General features: G+C 43.3%; 2 protein-coding genes across 2 annotated transcripts; one reads left to right on the forward strand and one right to left on the reverse strand.

Annotated features, from left to right (window-relative positions):
* Positions 1-3923: 3923 nt before the first annotated feature.
* On the reverse strand, positions 3924-10366 carry LOC139407541 (transmembrane protein 178B-like). Its single transcript, XM_071151359.1, has 4 exons — positions 9646-10366; positions 8642-8755; positions 7763-7900; positions 3924-5016 (listed from the first exon to the last, which is right to left on the reverse strand). Exons 1-4 carry the CDS (start codon positions 10040-10042, stop codon positions 4754-4756), a joined length of 912 nt encoding a protein of 303 aa, XP_071007460.1. The 5' UTR covers positions 10043-10366; the 3' UTR covers positions 3924-4753.
* Positions 10367-12971: 2605 nt separating this feature from the next.
* LOC139406343 (transcription factor PU.1-like) lies at positions 12972-23912 on the forward strand. The gene is made up of 5 exons (XM_071148851.1): positions 12972-13275; positions 16155-16248; positions 16517-16716; positions 20862-21024; positions 22393-23912. The coding sequence occupies exons 1-5, from the start codon at positions 13243-13245 to the stop codon at positions 22710-22712; spliced, it is 810 nt and encodes a 269-aa protein (XP_071004952.1). The 5' UTR covers positions 12972-13242; the 3' UTR covers positions 22713-23912.
* The last annotated feature ends 1598 nt before the right edge of the window (positions 23913-25510 follow it).

The following is a 25510-nucleotide window of genomic DNA, read 5'->3' on the forward strand; positions in this document are numbered from 1 at the left end:
TCTCCTGCTCTTTTCATACATTTCTAAATGAACATATTATTTCCACAGCTTAGTCTTCCAAATTAACATATTATTTCCACAGCTTAGTCTTCTAAATTAACATATTATTTCCACAGCTTAGTCTTCTGAATGAACATATTATTTCCACAGCTTAGTCTTCCAAATGAACATATTATTTCCACAGCTTAGTCTTCTAAATTAACATATTATTTCCACAGCTTAGTCTTCTAAATTAACATATTATTTCCACAGCTTAGTCTTCTAAATTAACATATTATTTCCACAGCTTAGTCTTCCAAATTAACATATTATTTCCACAGCTTAGTCTTCTAAATTAACATATTATTTCCACAGCTTAGTCTTCTAAATTAACATATTATTTCCACAGCTTAGTCTTCTAAATGAACATATTATTTCCACAGCTTAATCTTCTAAATTAACATATTATTTCCACAGCTTAGTCTTCTAAATGAACATATTATTTCCACAGCTTAGTCTTCTAAATTAACATATTATTTCCACAGCTTAGTCTTCTAAATTAACATATTATTTCCACAGCTTAGTCTTCTAAATTAACATATTATTTCCACAGCTTAGTCTTCTAAATTAACATATTATTTCCACAGCTTAGTCTTCTAAATTAACATATTATTTCCACAGCTTAGTCTTCCAAATTAACATATTATTTCCACAGCTTAGTCTTCTAAATTAACATATTATTTCCACAGCTTAGTCTTCTAAATTAACATATTATTTCCACAGCTTAGTCTTCTGAATGAACATATTATTTCCACAGCTTAGTCTTCTAAATTAACATATTATTTCCACAGCTTAGTCTTCTAAATTAACATATTATTTCCACAGCTTAGTCTTCTGAATGAACATATTATTTCCACAGCTTAGTCTTCTGAATTAACATATTATTTCCACAGCTTAGTCTTCTAAATTAACATATTATTTCCACAGCTTAGTCTTCTAAATTAACATATTATTTCCACAGCTTAGTCTTCTAAATTAACATATTATTTCCACAGCTTAGTCTTCTAAATGAACATATTATTTCCACAGCTTAGTCTTCTAAATTAACATATTATTTCCACAGCTTAGTCTTCTGAATGAACATATTATTTCCACAGCTTAGTCTTCTAAATGAACATATTATTTCCACAGCTTAGTCTTCCAAATTAACATATTATTTCCACAGCTTAGTCTTCTAAATGAACATATTATTTCCACAGCTTAGTCTTCCAAATTAACATATTATTTCCACAGCTTAGTCTTCTAAATTAACATATTATTTCCACAGCTTAGTCTTCTAAATTAACATATTATTTCCACAGCTTAGTCTTCAAAATTAACATATGGATTTCCACAGCTTAGTATATTAAATTAACATATTATTTCCACAGCTTAGTCTTGTAAATGAACATATTATTTCCACAGCTTAGTCTTCCAAATTAACATATTATTTCCACAGCTTAGTCTTCTAAATTAACATATTATTTCCACACCCCTTATTGTCATTGGTTGCAAATTAACATATTATTGTCTACAGCCTGGTTCAAGCATTCAACATTAACATATTATTTTTAACCCAATACGCTGCATCTCAGTGCTAGAGGCGTTACAGACCCTGCAGGGTAGCTTATTTAGAGCGTTGGACTAGTAACTTGCCAAATGAGGTACAAATTATTTCTTCCCCTGAACAAGGCAGTTAACCCACTGTTCCTAGGCCGTCATTGAAAATAAGAATTTGTTCTTAACTGACTTGCCTAGTCTTCTAAATTAAAAAAATTACATATTATTTCCTCTTTAGCTTATAGTCTTGGCCCTAAATTAACATATTATTTCCATGACAGCTTAGGCTTCATGCCAAATGAACCTTGGGAAGAGATGGCGTTGAGCTGGTCCGAGTCTGCTGGGTCAGTCATAGCCAGGTCGTACTATCACCTTTTGGGTAAGACCCAGGTGCAGACAGAGTCGAAGTAACAACATTTATTATTCTAACAGGGGCATGCAAAAGGACAGGTCAATGGCAGGCAGAAGTCAGGCAGAGGTCAGTAATACAGATAGATGGGGCAAAGGTACAGGATGGCAGGCAGGCTCAGGTCAGGGAGTGGTCAGTAATTCAGATAGGTGGGGCAAAGGTACAGGATGGCAGGCAGGCTCAGGTCAGGGAGTGGTCAGTAATTCAGATAGGTGGGGCAAAGGTACAGGATGGCAGGCAGGCTCAGGTCAGGCAGAGGTCAGTAATTCAGATAGGTGGGGCAAAGGTACAGGATGGCAGGCAGGCTCAGGTCAGGGAGTGGTCAGTAATTTAGATAGGTGGGGCAAAGGTACAGGATGGCAGGCAGGCTCAGGTCAGGGAGTGGTCAGTAATTCAGATAGGTGGGGCAAAGGTACAGGATGGCAGGCACGCTCAGGTCAGGGAGTGGTCAGTGGTCAATTCAGATAGGTGGGGCAAAGGTACAGGATGGCAGGCAGGCTCAGGCAGGGAGTGGTCAGTAATTCAGATAGGTGGGGCAAAGGTACAGGATGGCAGGCACGCTCAGGTCAGGGAGTGGTCAGTAATTCAGATAGGTGGGGCAAAGGTACAGGATGGCAGGCAGGCTCAAGACAAACAGGAATGGTCAAAACCAGGAAACTAGAAAACAGGAACTATAGCAAAGCCAGAGGCAAAGGGGAAAAAAACCACTGGTAGGTCTGACGAACATAACGAACTGGCAGCAGACAACACAGGTATAAATACACAGGGGATAATGGGGGAAATGGGTGACACCTGGAGGGGGTTGGAGACAATCACAAAGACAGGTGAAACAGATTAGGGTGTGACAACACCGGCCAACCCTAACGACGATGGGCCAATTGTGCTCCGCCCTATGGAACTCCCAATCACAGCCGGTTGTGATACAGCCTGGATTCAAACCAGGGAGTCTGTAGTGACACCTCTAGCACTGAGATGCAGTGTCTTAGACCGCTGAACCAGTGTCTGTAGTGACGCCTCTAGCACTGAGATGCAGTGTTTTAGACCGCTGAACCAGGGTCTGTAGTGACGCCTCTAGCACTGAGATGCAGTGTTTTAGACCGCTGAACCAGGGTCTGTAGTGACGCCTCTAGCACTGAGATGCAGTGTTTTAGACCGCTGAACCAGGGTCTGTAGTGACGCCTCTAGCACTGAGATGCAGTGTTTTAGACCGCTGAACCAGGGTCTGTAGTGACACCTCTAGCACTGAGATGCAGTGTTTTAGACCGCTGAACCAGGGTCTGTAATGACGCCTCTAGCACTGAGATGCAGTGTTTTAGACCGCTGAACCAGGGTCTGTAGTGACGCCTCTAGCACTGAGATGCAGTGTTTTAGACCGCTGAACCAGGGTCTGTAGTGGCGCCTCTAGCACTGAGCTGCAGTGTTTTAGACAGCTGAACCAGGGTCTGTAGTGACGCCTCTAGCACTGAGATGCAGTGTTTTAGACCGCTGAACCAGGGTCTGTAGTGACGCCTCTAGCACTGAGATGCAGTGTTTTAGACCGCTGAACCAGGGTCTGTAGTGACGCCTCTAGCACTGAGATGCAGTGTTTTAGACCGCTGAACCAGGGTCTGTAGTGACGCCTCTAGCACTGAGATGCAGTGTTTTAGACCGCTGAACCAGGGTCTGTAGTGACGCCTCTAGCACTGAGATGCAGTGTTTTAGAACCGCTGAACCACTCGGGAGCCCAGATCTATACGATGCATAGATCTGCCACGGCCAGTATCACTGTCTCCTCTCACAGAGGGTCAGAGTCTGAATGGACCGGCTATCTTGTATTGTATAATCGTTACATTCCACAACCACAAGAGCAACGGTTCGTATCATCATTTTATTTTTCAAAAATATCTTGATGGTACTATCATGATCAGTAAACTTCAAGAACATCAAAACATTTCCCATCAAATACAATCTTGTATCTTAATGCTCATGTTGTTTTTTTAATACACACAAAAGCAAACCTGCATACATACATTTTCTAAATCGACATTTACACTTTATTTTGTTATCAATGGGTACAAACAGTAAAACTACTACACGATTGCCCTTTGAAAATGTGAGAATGCACATCCTTGTTATTTTAATGTATTACAACTTAGCTTGGGGTATATCCTAACTTTGGGACTCCTGTCGAATTTTCACTTGGCCATGCATTGACGTCAATGGGAGAGTCAGTGAAAGATAGACTTAAGTAGAAGTTAGAATTCATCCCTTAAAGTTTGGCTATTATTGTTCTTCTGTGTTCTTTTATTTTTTTTTTAGAACCAGCATCAAAAGGTCAAAGGTACAGGAAGATATTTTAGGAGAGTAACTTCTCTCCTCTTTTAATAGCAAGCAATAACACCGAACAATTCATTATTGGGACAAAAAAGATCATTTTGTAACTGTTGACATTTTGGAGGAAGAAGGAGGAAGAGGAGGACCGAAGACAAGAAGAACTGAATTCCTCCACAGTAAACAGTCACCATCCGACCCCCTCCAGCTGGAGAACCAGAGCCAATGTCTTTCTGTCTGTTTCTTTCTTTGTGCAGTCAGACACACAGCACTGACAGATCTTAGTTCTTAGTCCCTGGGGAACGTCTCCTGTCCAGTCAGAACAGAAAAACATCTCTTTTTCATAGAAGAAACAAGACTTAGGAGGGATGAGAGTCCTGTCACTGGAGATTCTGGCAGACACTGAATGTCACAAACTCCTGTATTCAACTCAAATAGTAGTTGATTTCTATGGGGTCACACACAGCCGTTCTCGTGTCGGGGCTTGCGTTGCGGCCTCTCTACCATGGTGTGAGGGACAGGGGGGTATAGGGAAGGAGCCAGGGTGCACAGGAAGCCGGCCAATAGGGTGAGACCTAGGCCCCCCCATGCGCAGAACATGGACCAACCGTATCCGTGACTGATGTCCTCTGGTATCCCATACATGTAGCGAGGATAACGGGACAGTTGGAAGTTGATCCCTGATACACATGTACACAGAGAGATGATACAGCACGTTCCTGATGGGACAGAGAGAGAAGAGGGTGAGAGAGACAGAGACAGAGACAGAGAGAGAGACAGAGAGAGGGTGAGAGAGACAGAGAGGGTGAGAGAGAAAGAGAGAGGGAGAGAGAGAGACAGAGAGAGTGAGAGAGAGAGGGTCAGAGAGAGGGTGAGAGAGACAGAGAGAGGAGGAGAGACAGAGAGAGGATGAGAGAGAGGAGGAGAGACAGAGAGAGGGTGAGAGAGATGAGGAGAGACAGAGAGAGGGTGAGAGAGACAGAGAGGGTGAGAGAGAGGAAGAGAGACAGAGAGAGGGAGAGAGAGACAGAGAGAGGGTGAGAGAGACAAAGAGAGACAGAGAGAGGGTGAGAGAGAGAGAGACAGAGAGAGGGTGAGAGAGGAAGAGAGACAGAGAGGGAGAGAGAGAGAGAGAGAGGGAGAGAGGGTGAGAGAGAGGAAGAGAGACAGAGAGAGGGAGAGAGAGACAGAGAGAGGGTGAGATAGAGAGAGAGACAGAGAGGGTGAGAGAGAGGAAGAGAGACAGAGAGAGGGTGAGAGAAAGGAAGAGAGACAGAGAGAGGGAGAGAGAGACAGAGAGAGGGTGAGAGAGAGAGAGAGGGAGAGAGGGTGAGAGAGAGGAAGAGAGACAGAGAGAGGGAGAGAGAGACAGAGAGAGGGTGAGAGAAAGAGACAGAGAGAGGGTGAGAGAGAGGAAGAGAGACAGAGAGAGGGAGAGAGAGACAGAGAGAGAGGGAGAGAGTATATACAAGACTGTTTCATGCATTTATTGATGGTATTACAAGACCGTTTCAAGGTTTTTACTGCTAACCTACAAAGCATTACATGGGCTTGTTCCTACCTATCTTTCCGATTTGGTCCTGCCGTACATACCTACACTTATGCTACGGTCACAAGACGCAGGCCTCCTAACTGTCCCTAGAATTTCTAAGCAAACAGCTGGAGGCAGGGCTTTCTCCTATAGAGCTCCATTTTTATGGAATGGTCTGCCTACCCATGTGAGAGACGTAAACTCGGTCTCAACCTTTAAGTCTTTACTGAAGACTCATCTCTGATATGATTGAGTGTAGTCTGGCCCAGGAGTGTGAAGGTGAACAGAAAGGCTCTGGAGCAACAAACCGCCCTTGCTGTCTCTGCCTGGCCGGTTCCCCTCTCTCCACTGGGATTCTCTGCCTCGAACCCTATTACAGGGGCTGAGTCACTGACTTACTAGGGCTCTTTCATACCGTCCCTAGGAGGGGTGCGTCACTTGAGAGGGTTAAGTCACTGACGTGATCTTCCTGTCTGGGTTGGCGCCCCCCCTTGGGTTGTGCCGTGGCGGAGATCTTTGTGGGCTATACTCTTTGGCCTTGTCTCAGGATGGTAAGTTGGTGGTTGAAGATATCCCTCTAGTGGTGTGGGGGCTGTGCTTTGGCAAAGTGGGTGGGGTTATATCCTTCCTGTTTGGCCCTGTCTGGGGGTATCATCGGATGGGGCCACAGTGTCTCCTGACCCCTCCTGTCTCAGCCTCCAGTATTTATGCTGCAGTAGTTTATGTGTCGGGGGGCTAGGGTCAGTTTGTTATATCTGGAGTACTTCTCCTGTCCTATCCGGTGTCCTGTGTGAATTTAAGTATGCTCTCTCTAATTCTCTCTTTCTTTCTCTCTCTCGGGGGACCTGAGCCCTGGGACCATGCCTCAGGACTACCTGACATGATGACTCCTTGCTGTCCCCAGTCCACCTGGCCGTGCTGCTGCTCCAGTTTCAACTGTTCTGCCTGCGGCTATGGAACCCTGACCTGTTCACTGGACGTGCTACCTGTCCCAGACCTGCTGTTTTCAACTCTCTAGATACGGCAGGAGCGGTAGAGATATTCTTAATGATCGGCTATGAAAAGCCAACTGACATTTACTCCTGAGGTGCTGACTTGCTGCACCCTCGACAACTACTGTGATTATTATTATTTGATCATGCTGGTCATTTATGAACATTTGAACATCTTGGCCATGTTCTGTTATAATCTCCACCCGGCACAGCCAGAAGAGGACTGGCCACACCTCATAGCCTGGTTCCTCTCTAGGTTTCTTCCTAGGTTTTGGCCTTTCTAGGGAGTTTTTCCTAGCCATCGTGCTTCTACACCTGCATTGCTTGCTGTTTGGGGTTTTAGGCTGGGTTTCTGTACAGCACTTTGAGATATCAGCTGATGTAAGAAAGGCTATAGAAATAAATTTGATTTGATATTAGAGTGACTTCTGAATTCCAAATCGAACCCTAGTCCCTACTCCCTAACCACTCTTGCAGATCTGAGAGGATTTGATAGGTGGAAGCACTATGGTGACATTCCCACCAAGCCAATTAGAGGGCAGGGCAGGTAGCCTAGCCTATCCTAGCATTTAGAGCGCTGGGCAAGTAACCAAAATGTTGCTAGTTCAAATACCTGAGCAGACAACGTGAAAAGTCTGTCGATGTGCCCTTGAGCAAGGCACTTAACCCTAATTTGCTCCAGGGGTGCCGTACTACTATGGCTGACGCTGTAAAACAACACATTTAACTGCACCTATCTGATGTGAGTATAGGGGCTAGAACAGAGGTAGATTCAGAATATGTCTGCCCAGTAGGACGATGCCTCACTCTCCATAACAAACACTGTACCCCCCCCCCAGTGGTACTTTATGGTATTGCTATGTATTCTGAAAACATCATTTGTCATTCACCTCCTATGAGGAAGAGCAGTCCATAGTGTGCGTGTGTTCTCTCAGAACCTACCTCCCATGAGAAACAGGAGTCCAGCTACGTACTGCATCAGGTCATGCTGCTGACAGCAGCCCAGAGCTCCGATCACCCAGCCGAACAGGATGATGGACACCGCCATGCCGATGAAGCTGGCTGTCATTCTCTGCAGGTCTACACAAGGGGAGAGAGGAATTTGGGATGAAGAAATCAAGACGTCGACATAGTATTAAAATCATTTATTTTGCTGTGGTGGTGGCAATTTAGTTAGACTGAAGGGTTGGAATTACACATTGACTGTTGAGGGTACTCAATGTCTCTTGGGAGTAATTGATGTCAATAATCTTTGACAATTGTGGGAGGGCCCACATTGATATTCCAATTCTAATGGATGGGGGAAGGGCTGATTTGGATAACACATTATTTGGATAGTCCATCTGTAGATGCTCTACAGAATAGCAGTAAAATTTCAAATAACTATCTACTAACCCTAACCCTTACCCATATTCTAAACCCAACCCTAACCTTAGTAAGCAGTTGCTTATCCTTACCCATATTCTAAACCCAACCCTAACCTTAGTAAGCAGTTGCTTATCCTTACCCATATTCTAAACCCAACCCTAACCTTAGGTAGCAGTTGCTTATGAACAGATAGTATGGCTATCTACTAACCCTAACCCTTACCCATGTTCTAAACCCAACCCTAACCTTAGTAAGCAGTTGCTTATAAACAGATAGTATGGCTATCCGGGCTATCAACAAACTCTGTAAATAAAGTGTGACCCAGGTGTGTTCTGGGGGTTTCCCAGACACCCTTTAACCCCACTGTGTTTCCAACCAACCAGGCGCCATTTTGTAGGCTCTTTCTAATTCCCCCAGACCTAGATTGAAAAAGGGTTTACGATGGTAACTTACGGAGTGCGTGCCACTCATCCTGACCAATAGTCTTGGTTATATTGATGCTCAGATGTCTGGGGAGGGCTAAAGAAGAGTAGTAGTATTTTATCGGTACGCAGCGTTGAACCAAACCTGCAGAGAAGGAACAAAAACAACACGTAGTTTCAAAGTGTACAGGGCTCTCTTGGAAAAAATTTATTTTTTTTAAATCTCAATGTGACTCCCTGTTTAAATAAAGGTTAAATAAAAAAATAGAGAGGCCATATTGAAATTACACATATTTTTGCATATGTAGCCTACCTAGATTTTTTTTTTTTTTAAGAACTAGCAGCATGAACCATAGTTTCACCACATATACTCACATACAGTGTCAGTGTTAGTATGCAGTGTTTTTACATTGGCCTATGGTCTTAGTTTCAGTTCTGTAGCCTATAGGTTTTAATCCATAAATACCAAACAGACAAGTGGGGCCTATTCTAGTACAATATGACCCCATGAACACACTGACATAATGTTGAGATGACACAAATAAATCAAACGTCAACATTTGTGTCACATTGGTGTGTTTGGGGGCGGCAGGTAGCCTAGTGGTTAGAACGTTGGTCCATGTAACCGAGAGGTTGGTCGCTGGTTCGAATCCCCGAGCTGACAAGGTAAAAATCTGTCGTTCTGAACAAGGCAGTTACAACACTGTTCCCCGGTAGGCTGTCATTGTAAATAATAATTTATACTTAACTGACTTGCCTTGTTAAAAATAAATTAAAGTCACTGTTTTATGAAATGATGGCTGAAATGCCGTGCTGTTGTTGTTGCTGCGTAGGCCTTGAATGTGGGCGGACCGCTAACCGCTAGATCAGCACTCAGCACCTCGGATAGCACCTCATGCAGAGCTCAAATTCCGATGGTGATTCGCTCTATTCACCACATCAATGAGCATGAATACGCCTTGTAAACAGACTACAATGCCACTGACATTATATATAAACAATATATTGTGTTGTGACGTGATCAAATGATGACACCTTTAAAGATAAGATCCTCTGTCTCCAGGTCGAATCCCTCTCGATGGCATTTCCTCCACAGCCCGGAGATGGTGGAGTTGTACTGCCGACTGCAGAGAGACTCCATGGCCGGGGCAGGGGGCAAAAAGTGCCGCTTAGCCCGCAGGAGAACTCCCCCACTCGACCCCTTCCTCTCCACGTTATTCTCCTTCGGTAACATACGTAGTGGGAGATTCTGGTTGGAGATATAGATGAATCCAGGGTCGTTTCTTTTGTTGGAATAATTCTTACAACGTTCCTTGTGCCTCCTCGCATCCGTCTCGTACCAATTGTCAGTACATATTGCGACTGCTATGAGCCCCAGAGCGCAAAAAGACAAAAACAGTCCCGCCACCGTCAATGTCCTCATAGCAGACATGATGTTCCACGGCGCGCGGTTTAGAAGAGATGCCTCCTGTTCTACGCCCGGAGGGTTCCAGCCGCCTGGATAATTCCTTCCACTGGACAGCAATCAATGGTTCGTGGGGGGGGATGTCGTCGCTCTCTGCCGCAGCACCAAGATTATAATACTGTGATGACCGTATCACGATATAATCCTAGGCCATTATTGACAACGGATCACAAATACTATCGTTAATTGTCCCAGCACGACCAAATACCAACATTACGTTGTATAAAATTGTTTTGTTTTTTAAAAAAGCATTCGGTGATTTATATCAGGACGGGCCTGTATTTTGGTTCATTTCTCTCTTGCTGTGGGTCTGTCCAATATTGCTCGAGGGATTTATTAGCGAGTCCACTAGTCGATGCCAGCAGATGGAGACAGAGCAAACATTTGATAATGCATGGGCCAACACAATATAATTGTATGTTCACTGTTCATATAGTCAAATAAATAAAGTACGAGATAGAGTTTACAGTACATTTAACAGAATAGTGTTAGGACTGATACCCAAACAACTCAGCACATTGCCACCCTTCAGATAGCTATGTTTGTTTCTCTCTACCCTTCAGGTAGCTATGTTTGTTTCTCTCTACCCTTCAGGTAGCCATGTTTGTTTCTCTCCACCCTTCAGGTAGCCATGTTTGTTTCTCTCTACCCTTCGGGCAGCCATGTTTGTTTCTCTCTACCCTTCAGGTAGCCATGTTTGTTTCTCTCTACCCTTCGGGTAGCCATGTTTGTTTCTCTCTACCCTTCAGGTAGCCATGTTTGTTTCTCTCCACCCTTCAGGTAGCCATGTTAGTTTCTCTCTACCCTTCAGGTAGCCATGTTTGTTTCTGTGGGGCCGGCTGGAGATGAGCTGTGTTGAGTTTGTTTGGTGGTTGGTGAGTCTGGTTGGAATGGCTGCTGCAACCCTTGTGTCTTTGAGTCATGAGAGAAAGAGAGAGACATATAGGGGTTTTCTCTAACTGACCTCATCAGGTGTTTTTCCATAATTTAAGATTAGTTTAGCTGAGACAAATTATTCATCCAAAATGGCACCCTATTCTCTATATAATGCACTACTTTTGACCAACGCCCTATTGCTCGTGGTCAAAAGTAGTGCATTATACAGACATAGGATCTTAATTTGAGCCAGTTTGCTACAAAAGGATAATAATCCTGCAGCAACAGGAAATGTGAATTATTATGTGAATTATAATTATTGGACATATTTGTAGGGGTTGATACACTTTTTTGTAAGGAAAATTAAAGTCTGAAATTTTAAAGTGGAAATTCCACATTTCAGAAGCTTTTTTTAAACCTCAAATACACGACAAGTTTTAAAATGTCCTGCATTGCAGGAAGGTTCTCCTGCAACGTGACCAAATTAAGATCCTACATCTGTACCGGGAAACGGTTGCCATTGGGGACTGAGACAGGGCCCTGGTCAAACGTAGCCCTCTAAGAGTGCCTATGGGTTCTGGTCTAAAGTAGTGCACTACATAGGGAATAGGGTTCTATAGGGCTCTGGTCTAAAGTAGTGCACTACATAGGGAATAGGGTTCCATAGGGCTCTGGTCTAAAGTAGTTCACTATATAGGGAATAGGGTTCCATAGGGCTCTGGTCTAAAGTAGTGCACTGTATAGGGAATAGGGTGCCATTGAGTACTGAGAGACAGTTGCTGTGGAGATGCTTTGAGAGTTGTGTAAGAGAGAGACGGTGTTTTCTGCAGATCTAACAACCTTCCTGCAGGGACAAGAATATACACTCTAACATGTCGGGGAAAAAAAACACAAGAATCTTCACACATTGGCATTAATAGGAGGTTCTGTTACTGATGATACTAGCCTCTTGTTTAATAAAGCAGATTTAGACAAAAAATATAGTTAAAAAAATAATAATAATAATCTGGGGTCCAAAAACAACCAATGTAACAACAGGTCTGAGGCCAGCAATATGATGCAACTGTCCAAAACAAAACTGTGTTTCCACCAATCATGAGAATGATGATGTCTTTCTGTACCATCACGTACGTAACTATACAATTCAATCCATGCATCTTGGTTCCCAGGCATCTTTGGGTTGTGGTGGCTTGCAGTTGTTTTTCTCATTGTCATGACTCGTGTATCTAATAAGGAATTGAATCTGTTAGTTCAATCACAGTTCCTCATTTAAGAGAGTGTGTGTGTGTGTGTGTGTGTGTGTGTGTGTGTGTGTGTGTGTGTGTGTGTGTGTGTGTGTGTGTGTGTGTGTGTGTGTGTGTGTGTGTGTGTGTGTGTGTGTGTGTAAATGTGTGTGTGTAAATGTGTGTGTATGTATTTATGTGTGTGTGTATGTACACTACCATTCAAAAGTTTAGGGTCACTTAGAAAATCTCCTTGTTTTTGAAAGAAAAGCACATTTTCTGTCCATTAAAATAACATCAAATTGTTTAGAAATACAGTGTAGATATTGTTAATGTTGTAAATGACTATTTATATTTATTTATTCACTGTGTTCATTCAATCTATTTATCTGTAGCTCTATGTGTCACTGTGTCACTTCCTCCTATGTATTATTATAGGACAGGACCTTTAATTTAAAAAAAAGGGAACAAGTGCTTTTCCCAACTTCACTTTTGGTTCAGACTTCTCTCAAAACTCTTCAACAATAACCTCTTATCTAAGTCAATGTTTTGAAGTATTTACTGACAATACCATTATAAACAATATCACTGTTATATACAGTAGCTAGCTATAACTCTCCCACGAGTAAAAAACATGTTTTTTTATGTTCAGTTATTTTAGTGCATTTACCAGATATAATAGTTAAAATCCTGAAAGATAGGTTGAGTCATTGTTTAAAATCTTGTCAGAAAAGCAGTGAGACCAAACCCATGAATGTGAATATGATTGGTTCACATCCTCTGACAAATCAGCAACTGTCAGGAATTGGATAAAGGTGATAGAAGTGGAAGTAGAGTAATGGTGTCGGTTTTAATGCTCTCAGCATTGTTTTTCAGCTCTGTTTGATCTGACAGTGGTCAACTGTCAACATTTGTATACAAACTTTAAAAAAAAGGATTTCAATCAGAATTTCAATCAGAAATTCAAGGGAATTAAATCTAAAGGATATTTCTCAGTTAGTTCATGTAATCGGAACTGTGTGTTTTTTAAAAGCGCTAAACTCACAAGGCTCTTCTAAAGTCATCTCCATGCATATGATGGAAAGCTACATCATATCATCTGTAAGTATTTTGTGTGCATTTTGTTTGTTGCAAATGTGGCTGTGAAATGTGTTAAAAGTACATGTGAAATATGCCAAAATGTGGGTAAATTGTCAATTTACGAGCTGTTCTTTATGATTTTTGTTAAATATATAATAAACTTTGTATTTATATCCAATGAGATGTGTATTACATTGTACAATTGGCCCAGCGTCGCCCATGTTTGGCCGTCATTGTAAATATGAATTTATTCTTAACTGACTTGCCTAGTTAAATAAAGTTTAAATAAATAAATTATATATATATATATATATATATATATATATATATATACACACACTACCGTTCAAAAGTTTGGGATCACTTAGAAATGTCCTAGTCTTTGAAAGAAGAGCACATTTTCCGTCCACTAAAAATAACATCAAATTGATCAGAAACACAGATTGCAAAAGATTGTGTTTCAAAGAATGGGTAATTCTATATACTGTAGGCTGAGTACATGTCTTACTAGTGAGATATATACTGTATATATACACTACCGCCACTTAGAAATGTCCTTGTTTTTGAAAAAATTTAATAATTTAAATTAAAATAACATCAAATTGATCAGAAATACAGTGTAGACATTGTTAATGTTGTAAATGACTATTGTAGCTGGAAACGGCTGATTTTTTAATGGAATATCTACATAGGTGCACAGAGGCCCATTATCAGCAGCCATCACTCCTGTGTTCCAATGGCACACTGTGTTAGCTAATCTAAGTTTATCGTTTAATAAAAGGCAAATGTATAATTAGAAAACCCTTTTGCAATTATGTTAGCACAACTTGATAAACAGACCCGCAAAACACCAGTCTCAACGTCAACAGTGAAGAGGCGACTCCGGGATGCTGGCCTTCTAGGCAGAGTAGCAAAGAAAAAGCCATATTTCGAACTGGCCAATAAGAAGAAAAGATTAAGACGGCAAAAGAACACAGACACGGGACAGAGGAACTCTGCCAGGAAGGCCAGCATCCCGGAGTCACCTCTTCACTGTTAATGTTGAGACTGGACAGAGGAACTCTGCCTAGAAGGCCAGCATCCCGGAGTTGCCTCTTCACTGTTGACATTGAGACTGGACAGAGGAACTCTGCCTTGAAGGCCAGCATCCCGGAGTCACCTCTTCACTGTTGACGTTGACACTGGACAGAGGAACTCTGCCTAGAAGGCCAGCATCCCGGAGTCACCTCTTCACTGTTGACGTTGACACTGGACAGAGGAACTCTGCCTAGAAGGCCAGCATCCCGGAGTCACCTCTTCACTGTTGACGTTGACACTGGACAGAGGAACTCTGCCTTGAAGGCCAGCATCCCGGAGTCACCTCTTCACTGTTAATGTTGAGACTGGACAGAGGAACTCTGCCTAGAAGGCCAGCATCCCGGAGTCACCTCTTCACTGTTGACATTGACACTGGACAGAGGAACTCTGCCTAGAAGGCCAGCATCCCGGAGTCACCTCTTCACTGTTGACGTTGACACTGGACAGAGGAACTCTGCCTAGAAGGCCAGCATCCCGGAGTCACCTCTTCACTGTTGACGTTGACACTGGACAGAGGAACTCTGCCTAGAAGGCCAGCATCCCGGAGTCACCTCTTCACTGTTGACGTTGACACTGGACAGAGGAACTCTGCCTAGAAGGCCAGCATCCCGGAGTCACCTCTTCACTGTTAATGTTGAGACTGGACAGAGGAACTCTGCCTAGAAGGCCAGCAGCCCGGAGTCACCTCTTCACTGTTGACGTTGACACTGGACAGAGGAACTCTGCCTTGAAGGCCAGCATCCCGGAGTCACCTCTTCACTGTTAATGTTGAGACTGGACAGAGGAACTCTGCCTAGAAGGCCAGCATCCCGGAGTCACCTCTTCACTGTTGACATTGAGACTGGACAGAGGAACTCTGCCTAGAAGGCCAGCATCCCGGAGTCACCTCTTCACTGTTGACATTGACACTGGACAGAGGAACTCTGCCTAGAAGGCCAGCATCCCGGAGTCACCTCTTCACTGTTGACGTTGACACTGGACAGAGGAACTCTGCCTAGAAGGCCAGCATCCCGGAGTTGCCTCTTCACTGTTGACGTTGAGACTGGTGTTTTGCGGGTACTATTTAATGAAGCTGCCAGTTGAAGACTTGTGAGGTGTCTGTTTCTCAAATTAGACAATCCAATGTACTTGTCCTCTTGCTCAGTTGTGCACCGGGGCCTCCCACTCCTCTTTCTATTCTGGTTAGAGACAGTTTGCGCTGTTCTGTGAAGGGAGTAGTGCACAGCATTGTACGAGATATTCCGTTTCTTGGCAATTTCTCGCATGGAATAGCCTTCATTTCTCAGAACAAGAATAGACTGACGAGTTTCAGAAGAAAGTTCTTTGTTTCCTGTAATCGAACCCACAACTGCCGATGCTCCAGATACTCAACTAGTCCAGTTTTATTGCTTCTTTAATCAGAACAACAGTTTTCAGCTGTGCTAACATAATTGCAAAACGGTTTTCTAATGATCAATTAGCCTTTTAAAATGATATAATAGGATTAGCTAACACAACGTGTCATTGGAACACAGGAGTGATGGCTGCTGATAATGGGCCTCTGTATGCCTATGTAGATATTCCATTTTAAAAAATCAGCCGTTTCCAGCTACAATAGTCATTTACAACATTAACAATGTCTACACTGTATTTCTGATCCAAATTATTTAATTTTTTCAAAAACAAGGACATTTCTAAGTGGCGGTAGTGTATATATACAGTATATATCTCACTAGTAAGATATGTACTCAGCCTACAGTATATAGAATTACCCATTCTTTGAAACACAATCTTTTGCAATCTACCTTAATTTTTGACATGTATGAGATCTTTCTTTCCCAAAGGCATCCGAAGAAATAATCTCATATGAACCCGAGAATTATAGATCACCAGTAGAGATATACTCGTATCTCACCAATGTTGGAGAACTTCACGACGGTGGGTGGCAAAAACACACTATGAACATGGTGATAAAGATTCACTCGTTAAATACTGAATAGCTGTCCGATAAGGTTGCGATCAATTCAATTCAGTCAGTTTCACAAGTAAACAATTGAAATTCCAATTGTCCTCATTGAAAATAAATTACGTTACTTAAAGCCTGACAGTAAAATGCTTTTTTAACTAGTTGTAAGCATGTATGTATGAGCCTTTATAATGTCTCATATCAATGCTTATAATATGTTGTGTCTCTCTTATGGTTTAGAAAACGGTTGGGACTACCACTCTGACAGAGGCATGCACCAGAGTGACTTGTTGGACACTTCCTCACAAGAGAGTCACCTGACAGAGCTCCAGAGTGTCCATTCCCAACAACTCCTCCACCCCTATCGCTACCCCGATACCGACACCCTCCATCTGCCACTAGTAGACCCAGGACTGGGACCCCTAACCCTAACCTCACAGGTTAGTTCAACTCTAGTAAACCCAGGACTGGGACCCCAAACCCCACAGGTTAGTCCAACTCTAGTAGACCCAGGACTGGGACCCCTAACCCCACAGGTTAGTCCAACTCTAGTAGACCCAGGACTTGGACCCCTAACTCCACAGGTTAGTCCAAGTCTAGTAGACCCAGGACTGGGACCCTTACCCATCTCCCCACAGGTTAGTCCAACTCTAGTAAACCCAGGACTGGGACCCCTAACCCCACAGGTTAGATCAACTCTAGTAAACCCAGGACTGGAACCCCTAACCCCACAGGTTAGTTCAACTCTAGTAGACCCAGGACTGGGACCCCTAACCCCACAGGTTAGTCCAACTCTAGTAGACCCAGGACTGGGACCCCGAACCCCACAGGTTAGTCCAACTCTAGTAAACCCAGGACTGGGACCCCAAACCCCACAGGTTAGTCCAACTCTAGTAAACCCAGGACTGGGACCCCAAACCCCACAGGTTAGTCCAACTCTAGTAGACCCAGGACTGGGACCCCTAACCCCACAGGTTAGTCCAACTCTAGTAGACCCAGGAATGGGACCCTTACCCATCTCCCCACAGGTTAGTCCAACTCTAGTAGACCCAGGACTGGGACCCCTAACCCCACAGGTTAGATCAACTCTAGTAGACCCAGGACTGGGACCCCTAACCCCACAGGTTAGTTCAACTCTAGTAAACCCAGGACTGGAACCCTTAACCCCACAGGTTAGTTCAACTCTAGTAGACCCAGGACTGGGACCCCTAACCCCACAGGTTAGTCCAACTCTAGTAGACCCAGGACTGGGACCCCGAACCCCACAGGTTAGTCCAACTCTAGTAAACCCAGGACTGGGACCCCAAACCCCACAGGTTAGTCCAACTCTAGTAAACCCAGGACTAGGACCCCAAACCCCACAGGTTAGTCCAACTCTAGTAGACCCAGGACTGGGACCCCAAAACCCACAGGTTAGTCCAACTCTAGTAGACCCAGGACTGGGACCCCCTAACCCCACAGGTTAGTTCAACTCTAGTAGACCCAGGACTGGGACCCCTAACCCCACAGGTTAGTTCAACTCTAGTAAACCCAGAACTGGAACCCCTAACCCCACAGGTTAGTTCAACTCTAGTAGACCCAGGACTGGGACCCCTAACCCCACAGGTTAGTCCAACTCTAGTAAACCCAGGACTGGGACCCTTACCCATCTCCCCACCCTTACCCATCTCCCCACAGGTTAGTCCAACTCTAGTAGACCCAGGACTGGGACCCTTACCCATCTCCCCACAGGTTAGTCCAACTCTAGTAGACCCAGGACTGGGACCCTTACCCATCTCCCCACAGGTTAGTCCAACTCTAGTAGACCCAGGAATGGGACCCCTAACCCCACAGGTTAGTCCAACTCTAGTAGACCCAGGAATGGGACCCCTAACCCCACAGGTTAGTCCAACTCTAGTAGACCCAGGAATGGGACCCTTACCCATCTCCCCACAGGTTAGTCCTACTCTGTCTCTGATTGTCTTGGCAACTTATGCTGTATGTATAATAAAATGAGCATTTCAGAGGAGAACAGTGTCAAAGTTGTGAAAAATATAAAATACGTATTGGCATAAAGCAACTCTGACAGATGACCTAACATGCAGCCCATGATGAAAGATTCCAAGGCCTTTTATGGTATAGTGGTATACATGATTACTATCAACAATGTACAATATCTAGAGAGGTTAGTATAGTGGTATACATGATTACTATCAACAATGTACAATATCTAGAGAAGTTAGTATAGTGGTATACATGATTACTATCAACAATGTACAATATCTAGAGATAATACTCTCTGTATTTGAGAGGGAGTACAGAAAGGGGACTGGATGTTATGTGATGTTATGTCTACACAGTTGTCTGTGCTGACAGTGGGTTGCTCAAAGATGCGCTTTTTTTCTGAGCGAGGGTACGTTTAGCCACGACCACTAGCCTAGCAGGGGAAAGAGCAGCAGAATAGTGCACACTCACCAACCGCTGGGCTGTGGATAGTCTAGGCTACACCTCAGTTACTCAACCTCCTTATTGAGACATCATCTGAGGCACTGCTGTGAGTGGGGGAGGAAAACATGGAGAATGGCTTTGGAGGCTATAGAAGAATGGCTTTGGGAGCTATAGAAGAATGGCTTTGGAGGCTATAGAAGAATGGCTTTGGGGGCTATAGGAGAATGGCTTTGGGGGCTATAGGAGAATGGCTTTGGGGGCTATAGGAGAATGGCTTTGGAGGCTATAGAAGAATGGCTTTGGGGGCTATAGGAGAATGGCTTTGGGGGCTATAGGAGAATGGCTTTGGGGGCTATAGGAGAATGGCTTTGGAGGCTATAGGAGAATGGTGTTGGAAGCTATAGGAGAATGGCTTTGGGGGCTATAGGAGAATGGCTTTGGGGGCTATAGGAGAATGGCTTTGGGGGCTATAGAAGAATGGCTTTGGAGGCTATAGGAGAATGGCTTTGGGGGCTATAGGAGAATGGCTTTGGGGGCTATAGAAGAATGGCTTTGGAGGCTATAGAAGAATGCTTTGGGGGCTATAGGAGAATAGCTTTGGAGGCTATAGAATAATGCTTTGAGGGCTATAGGAGAATGGCTTTGGAGGCTATAGGAGAATGGCTTTGGAGGCTATAGAAGAATGCTTTGGGGGCTATAGGAGAATGGCTTTGGAGGCTATAGAAGAATGCTTTGGGGGCTATAGGAGAATGGCTTTGGAGGCTATAGAAGAATGGCTTTGGAGGTTATAGAAGAATGCTTTGGGGGCTATAGGAGAATGCTTTGGGGGCTATAGGAGAATGCTTTGGGGGCTATAGGAGAATGGCTTTGGAGGCTATAGAAGAATGCTTTGGGGGCTATAGAAGAATGGCTTTGGGGGCTATAGGAGAATGGCTTTGGGGGCTATAGGAGAATGGCTTTGGGGGCTATAGGAGAATGGCTTTGGGGGCTATAGGAGAATGGCTTTGGAGGCTATAGGAGAATGGCTTTGGGGGCTATAGGAGAATGGCTTTGGAGGCTATAGGAGAATGGCTTTGGGGGCTATAGGATAATGGCTTTGGGGGTTATAGGAGAATGGCTTTGGGGGCTATAGAAGAATGGCTTTGGAGGTTATAGAATAATGGCTTTGGAGGCTATAGGATAATGGCTTTGGAGGCTATAGGATAATGGCTTTGGTGGCTATAGGATAATGGCTTTGGGGGCTATAGAAGAATGCTTTGGGGGCTATAGAAGAATGGCTTAGGAGGCTATAGAATAATGGCTTTGGAGGCTATAGGATAATGGCTTTGGTGGCTATAGGAGAATGGCTTTGGGGGCTATAGAAGAATTGCTTTGGGGGCTATAGAAGAATGGCTTTGGGGGCTATAGAAGAATGTTTTGGGGGCTATAGGAGAATGGTTTGGGGGCTATAGGAGAATGGCTTTGGAGGCTATAGGAGAATGGCTTTGGGGGCTATAGGAGAATGGCTTTGGAGGCTATAGGAGAATGGCTTTGGGGCTATAGGATAATGGCTTTGCATTTGTGATAAGAAGTGAATCCCCACAGAATGACGTAAAAAACATCAGTCTCTAAAGCATTTGGCCTGGACTTTTAAGGGTATTTTTCAGTTACGACTGTCTGTCCATTGTGCTTTTGACAATTGCTTTTAGATTATATTTAGTTGACCTTCCACTACTTCCTCTTTCAGTGAGATGCCGGCCCATTTTGTCATTTTCAAAGTAACACAGTCCAACAGTCTCTCAGGCCAGTCTACTAAGCAACGGTTATTTATACAGGAGGTATGTAGTTGATCACCAAATCACAGAGTAATAAAAGCAAACACAATACTAAGCCTAACAGAATCAAGGTCTTGTTTTTTTTTAAACTCTGCATTGTTGGGCACGTAAGCAAGCATTTCACGGTTAAGTCTACATCCGTTGTGTTCGGCGCATGTGACAAATACAATTTTATTTGAAATATTTCTATTTCAGTGGGCCTGCCTAGATAAAGAGAGTTTCCATCCTTTCATCCGGGAACTTGTGCTCAAAATGGCTCCCCAATGTGTTATATGTCATATAGATGCTAAATAAAACATACAGTACAACCATCCATCAAATGATCTGTCCATTCTTCTCCACAGATGCCTTATTGCAGCCGTACAGTGTATTACCATCAGCAGGCTCCCGTGTCCCCTAGCCGCTACTGCTCAGAGGAAGAGGGACCTGGGGGCCACAGCCCCACCCTGGAGGTGTCTGAGGGAGAGGAGGACTACGGAGACCATATCCCCTCTGGGGGAGACTCCAGTAAATCCTGACTAACTGACTGACTGATTGACTGTCTGACTGATTGACGGAGTGACTGACTGATTGACTGACTGATCTGGCTGACTGTCTGGTTGACTGACTGATCTGACTGATTGACTGACTTATTGTCTGACTGATCTGGCTGACTGTCTGACTGACTGTCTGACAGATTGACTGACTAATTGTCTGACTGACTGATTGACTGACTGATTGTCTGACTGACTGACTAACTAATTGTCTGACTGACTGATTGGCTGACTGACTGATTGACTGACTGATTGACTGACTGATTGACTGACTAATTGTCTGACTGACTGATTGACTGATCTGGCTGACTGACTAATTGTCTGACTGACTGATTGACTGACTAATTGTCTGACTAATTGTCTGACTGACTGATTGACTGACTAATTGTCTGACTGATTGACTGACTGATTGACTGACTAATTGTCTGACTGACTGATCTGGCTGACTGACTAATTGTCTGTCTGACTGATTGACTGACTGATTGACTGACTGATTGACTGATCTGGCTGACTGACTGATGGACTGACTAATTGTCTGACTGACTGATTGACTAACTAATTGTCTGACTGATTGACTGACTGATTGACTGACTAATTGTCTGACTGACTGATCTGGCTGACTGACTAATTGTCTGTCTGACTGATTGACTGACTGATTGACTGACTGATTGACTGATCTGGCTGACTGACTGATGGACTGACTAATTGTCTGACTGACTGATTGACTGACTGATTGACTGATATGGCTAATCTGGCCCACTTCTGGACCATAATTCTAACTGGGCCATAATACCTGGTAGATGTGGGCTGGATTTGGGCCATAATAGTTTTGTTGTCTGGGTAGTGTCCTATTCCGTACAGGGATCACTGTCAATGCAGAAGATTTACTATAATAATTATAATCCAAAAATAACCAACAATACATTTTAACCGGAGTATGGGCATGTGGAAACGAGTGGGTGTGTCGAAAGGAGTGGGCGTTTCAAAAGCAAGCAGCTAATTGGTCAGATATTACTGCTCTGCTTAACCAATCTGCCTTTTAGCTAACCCTAAAACTTTTCCTAACCTTACCCTAATTATCCTAACCTGCTACGTTAATTATCCTAACCTGCTTCGGAAGTTCTCCTAACCAGCTACAAAAAGTCAATTCTGACATAAACTGTATACCATCTAGTCAAAACCTCTAACCTATAGCAGAGCGCGTTTGACACACTCACTCCTTTCCACACGCCCACTACTCCAGGGTGCAGGTACCCTTAGTTGAAAATGGAGAAATTATGAGAAAATGGAATCCCATATGAATTCCTTATCTCCAATATCCAAACGATATCTCCCTATCCAGGTAGCAAGAGGAAGATCCGGCTGTACCAGTTCCTCCTGGATCTGCTGAAGAAAGGAGACATGAAGGATAGCGTGTGGTGGGTGGAAAGAGAGAAAGGTATCTTCCAGTTCTCTTCTAAACACAAGGAGACTCTGGCCAATCGATGGGGCATGCAAAAAGGAAACAGGAAGAAGATGACCTATCAGAAGATGGCCAGGGCCCTGCGGAACTACGGCAAGACGGGAGAAATCAAAAAAGTCAAGAAGAAACTGACCTACCAGTTCAGTTCAGAGGTACTGAGGAAAGTCTCAACTACAGAGAGGAGGCACTTCCCTCACTAAGGATACCAGAGATTGTTTATGTAATGCCTCTTTATACAGGCTTTGGGTTTAGATCTACCCTCACTGATATGCATTGCAAATAGGACAATCAAATCAAAAATCTAATTTGATTGGTCACATAAACATGTTTAACAGATGTTATTGCGGGTGTAGCTAAATGCTTGTGTTCTTAGCTCCAACAGTGCAGTAATATCTAACGATACACAAAAATACACACAAACCTAAAAGTTATAATGACTTTTCCCTGTTCACCCACGACTGCGTGGCCAAACACGACTCCAACACCATCATTAAGTTTTCTGACGACACAACAGTGGTAGGCCTGATCACCGACAACGATGAGACGGCCTATAGGGAGGAGCAGGACAACAACCTCTCCCTCAATGTGAGCAAGACAAAGGAGCTGATCGTGGACTACAGGAAAAGGCGGGCCGAACAGGCCCCCATTATCATCGACGGGGCTGTAGTGGAGCGGGTTGAGAGCTTCAAGTTCCTTGGTGTTCACATCACCAACGAACTCTCATGGTCCAAACATACCAAGACAGTCGTGAAGAGGGCAGGACAAAACCTTTTCCCCCTCAGGAGACCGAAAAGATTTGGCATGGGCCCCCAGATCCTCAAAAGGTTCTACAGCTGCACCATCGAGAGCATCCTGACCGGTTGCATCACCGCCTGGTATGGCAACTGCTCGGCATCTGATCGTAAGGCGCTACAGAGGGTAGTGCGAACGGCCCAGTACATCACTGTGGCCAAGCTTCCTGCCATCCAAGACCTATATAATAGGCGGTGTCAGAGGAAAGCCCATACAATTGTCAGAGAGTCCAGTCCCCCAAGTTATAGACTGTTTTCTCTGCTACTGCACGGCAAGCAGTACCGGAGCACCAATTCTAGGACCAAAAGTCTACTCAACAACTTCTACCCCCAAGCCATTAGACTGCTGAACAATTTTTTTAAATCGCCACCGGACAATTTACATTGACACCCCCCACCCCCGACTCGGGACCGGTGCCCCTGTATATAGCTGCGTTATTGTTATTCTTATTGTGTTACTTTTTATTTTAGTCTAACTTGGTAAATATTTTCTTCTTCTTGAACTGCACTGTTGGTTAAGGGGTTGTAAAGTAAAGCATTTCACGGTAAAGTCTACACTTGTTGTATTTGGCGCATGTGGCAAATAAAGTTTGATTTGATTTGACTGTCTACTGTAGTTCTATGTCATCACATTTAAAATGATACTCTAGAGAAAATCAGGTAGCCTTAAACGTGTTTATGTTTCGACTTAATTGAACATGTCGTCACATTCTGCGTTGCATCATCTTGCTCCTGACTCTCTATCTTTGGTGCTGTGAAGGAAAAAAGCAAACTATATGCTTTGCAAATGCTGCACTTCTTAGACAATCAGTGAGTGGAATGGAAGATGGATTTTAACCCCAAAATATGGAAACACTAGTCTATCATGAGTAAAGAATGGAAACACTAGTCTATCATGAGTAAAGACAATGGAAACACTAGTCTATCATGAGTATAGACAATGGAAACACTAGTCTATCATGAGTAAAGAATGGAAACACTAGTCTATCATGAGTATAGACAATGGAAACACTAGTCTATCATGAGAAAAGAATGGAAACACTAGTCTATCATGAGTAAAGACAATGGAAACACTAGTCTATCATGAGTATAGACAATGGAAACACTAGTCTATCATGAGTATAGACAATGGAAACACTAGTCTATCATGAGTATAGACAATGGAAACACTAGTCTATCATGAGTATAGACAATGGAAACACTAGTCTATCATGAGTAAAGACAATGGAAACACTAGTCTATCATGAGTATAGACAATGGAAACACTAGTCTATCATGAGTATAGACAATGGAAACACTAGTCTATCATGAGTATAGACAATGGAAACACTAGTCTATCATGAGTAAAGACAATGGAAACACTAGTCTATCATGAGTATAGACAATGGAAACACTAGTCTATCATGAGTAAAGACAATGGAAACACTAGTCTATCATGAGTATAGACAATGGAAACACTAGTCTATCATGAGTAAAGACAATGGAAACACTAGTCTATCATGAGTATAGACAATGGAAACACTAGTCTATCATGAGTAAAGAATGGAAACACTAGTCTATCATGAGTATAGACAATGGAAACACTAGTCTATCATGAGTATAGACAATGGAAACACTAGTCTATCATGAGTATAGACAATGGAAACACTAGTCTATCATGAGTAAAGACAATGGAAACACTAGTCTATCATGAGTATAGACAATGGAAACACTAGTATATCATGAGTAAAGACAATGGAAACACTAGTCTATCATGAGTATAGACAATGGAAACACTAGTCTATCATGAGTATAGACAATGGAAACACTAGTCTATCATGAGTATAGACAATGGAAACACTAGTCTATCATGAGTATAGACAATGGAAACACTAGTCTATCATGAGTATAGACAATGGAAACACTAGTCTATCATGAGTAAAGACAATGGAAACACTAGTCTATCATGAGTATAGACAATGGAAACACTAGTCTATCATGAGTAAAGAATGGAAACACTAGTCTATCATGAGTATAGACAATGGAAACACTAGTCTATCATGAGTAAAGACAATGGAAACACTAGTCTATCATGAGTATAGACAATGGAAACACTAGTCTATCATGAGTAAAGAATGGAAACACTAGTCTATCATGAGTATAGACAATGGAAACACTAGTCTATCATGAGTAAAGACAATGGAAACACTAGTCTATCATGAGTATAG

The sequence above is a fragment of the Oncorhynchus clarkii genome, chromosome 4 (assembly GCF_045791955.1).
Source record: "Oncorhynchus clarkii lewisi isolate Uvic-CL-2024 chromosome 4, UVic_Ocla_1.0, whole genome shotgun sequence".
NCBI lineage: Eukaryota > Metazoa > Chordata > Actinopteri > Salmoniformes > Salmonidae > Oncorhynchus > Oncorhynchus clarkii.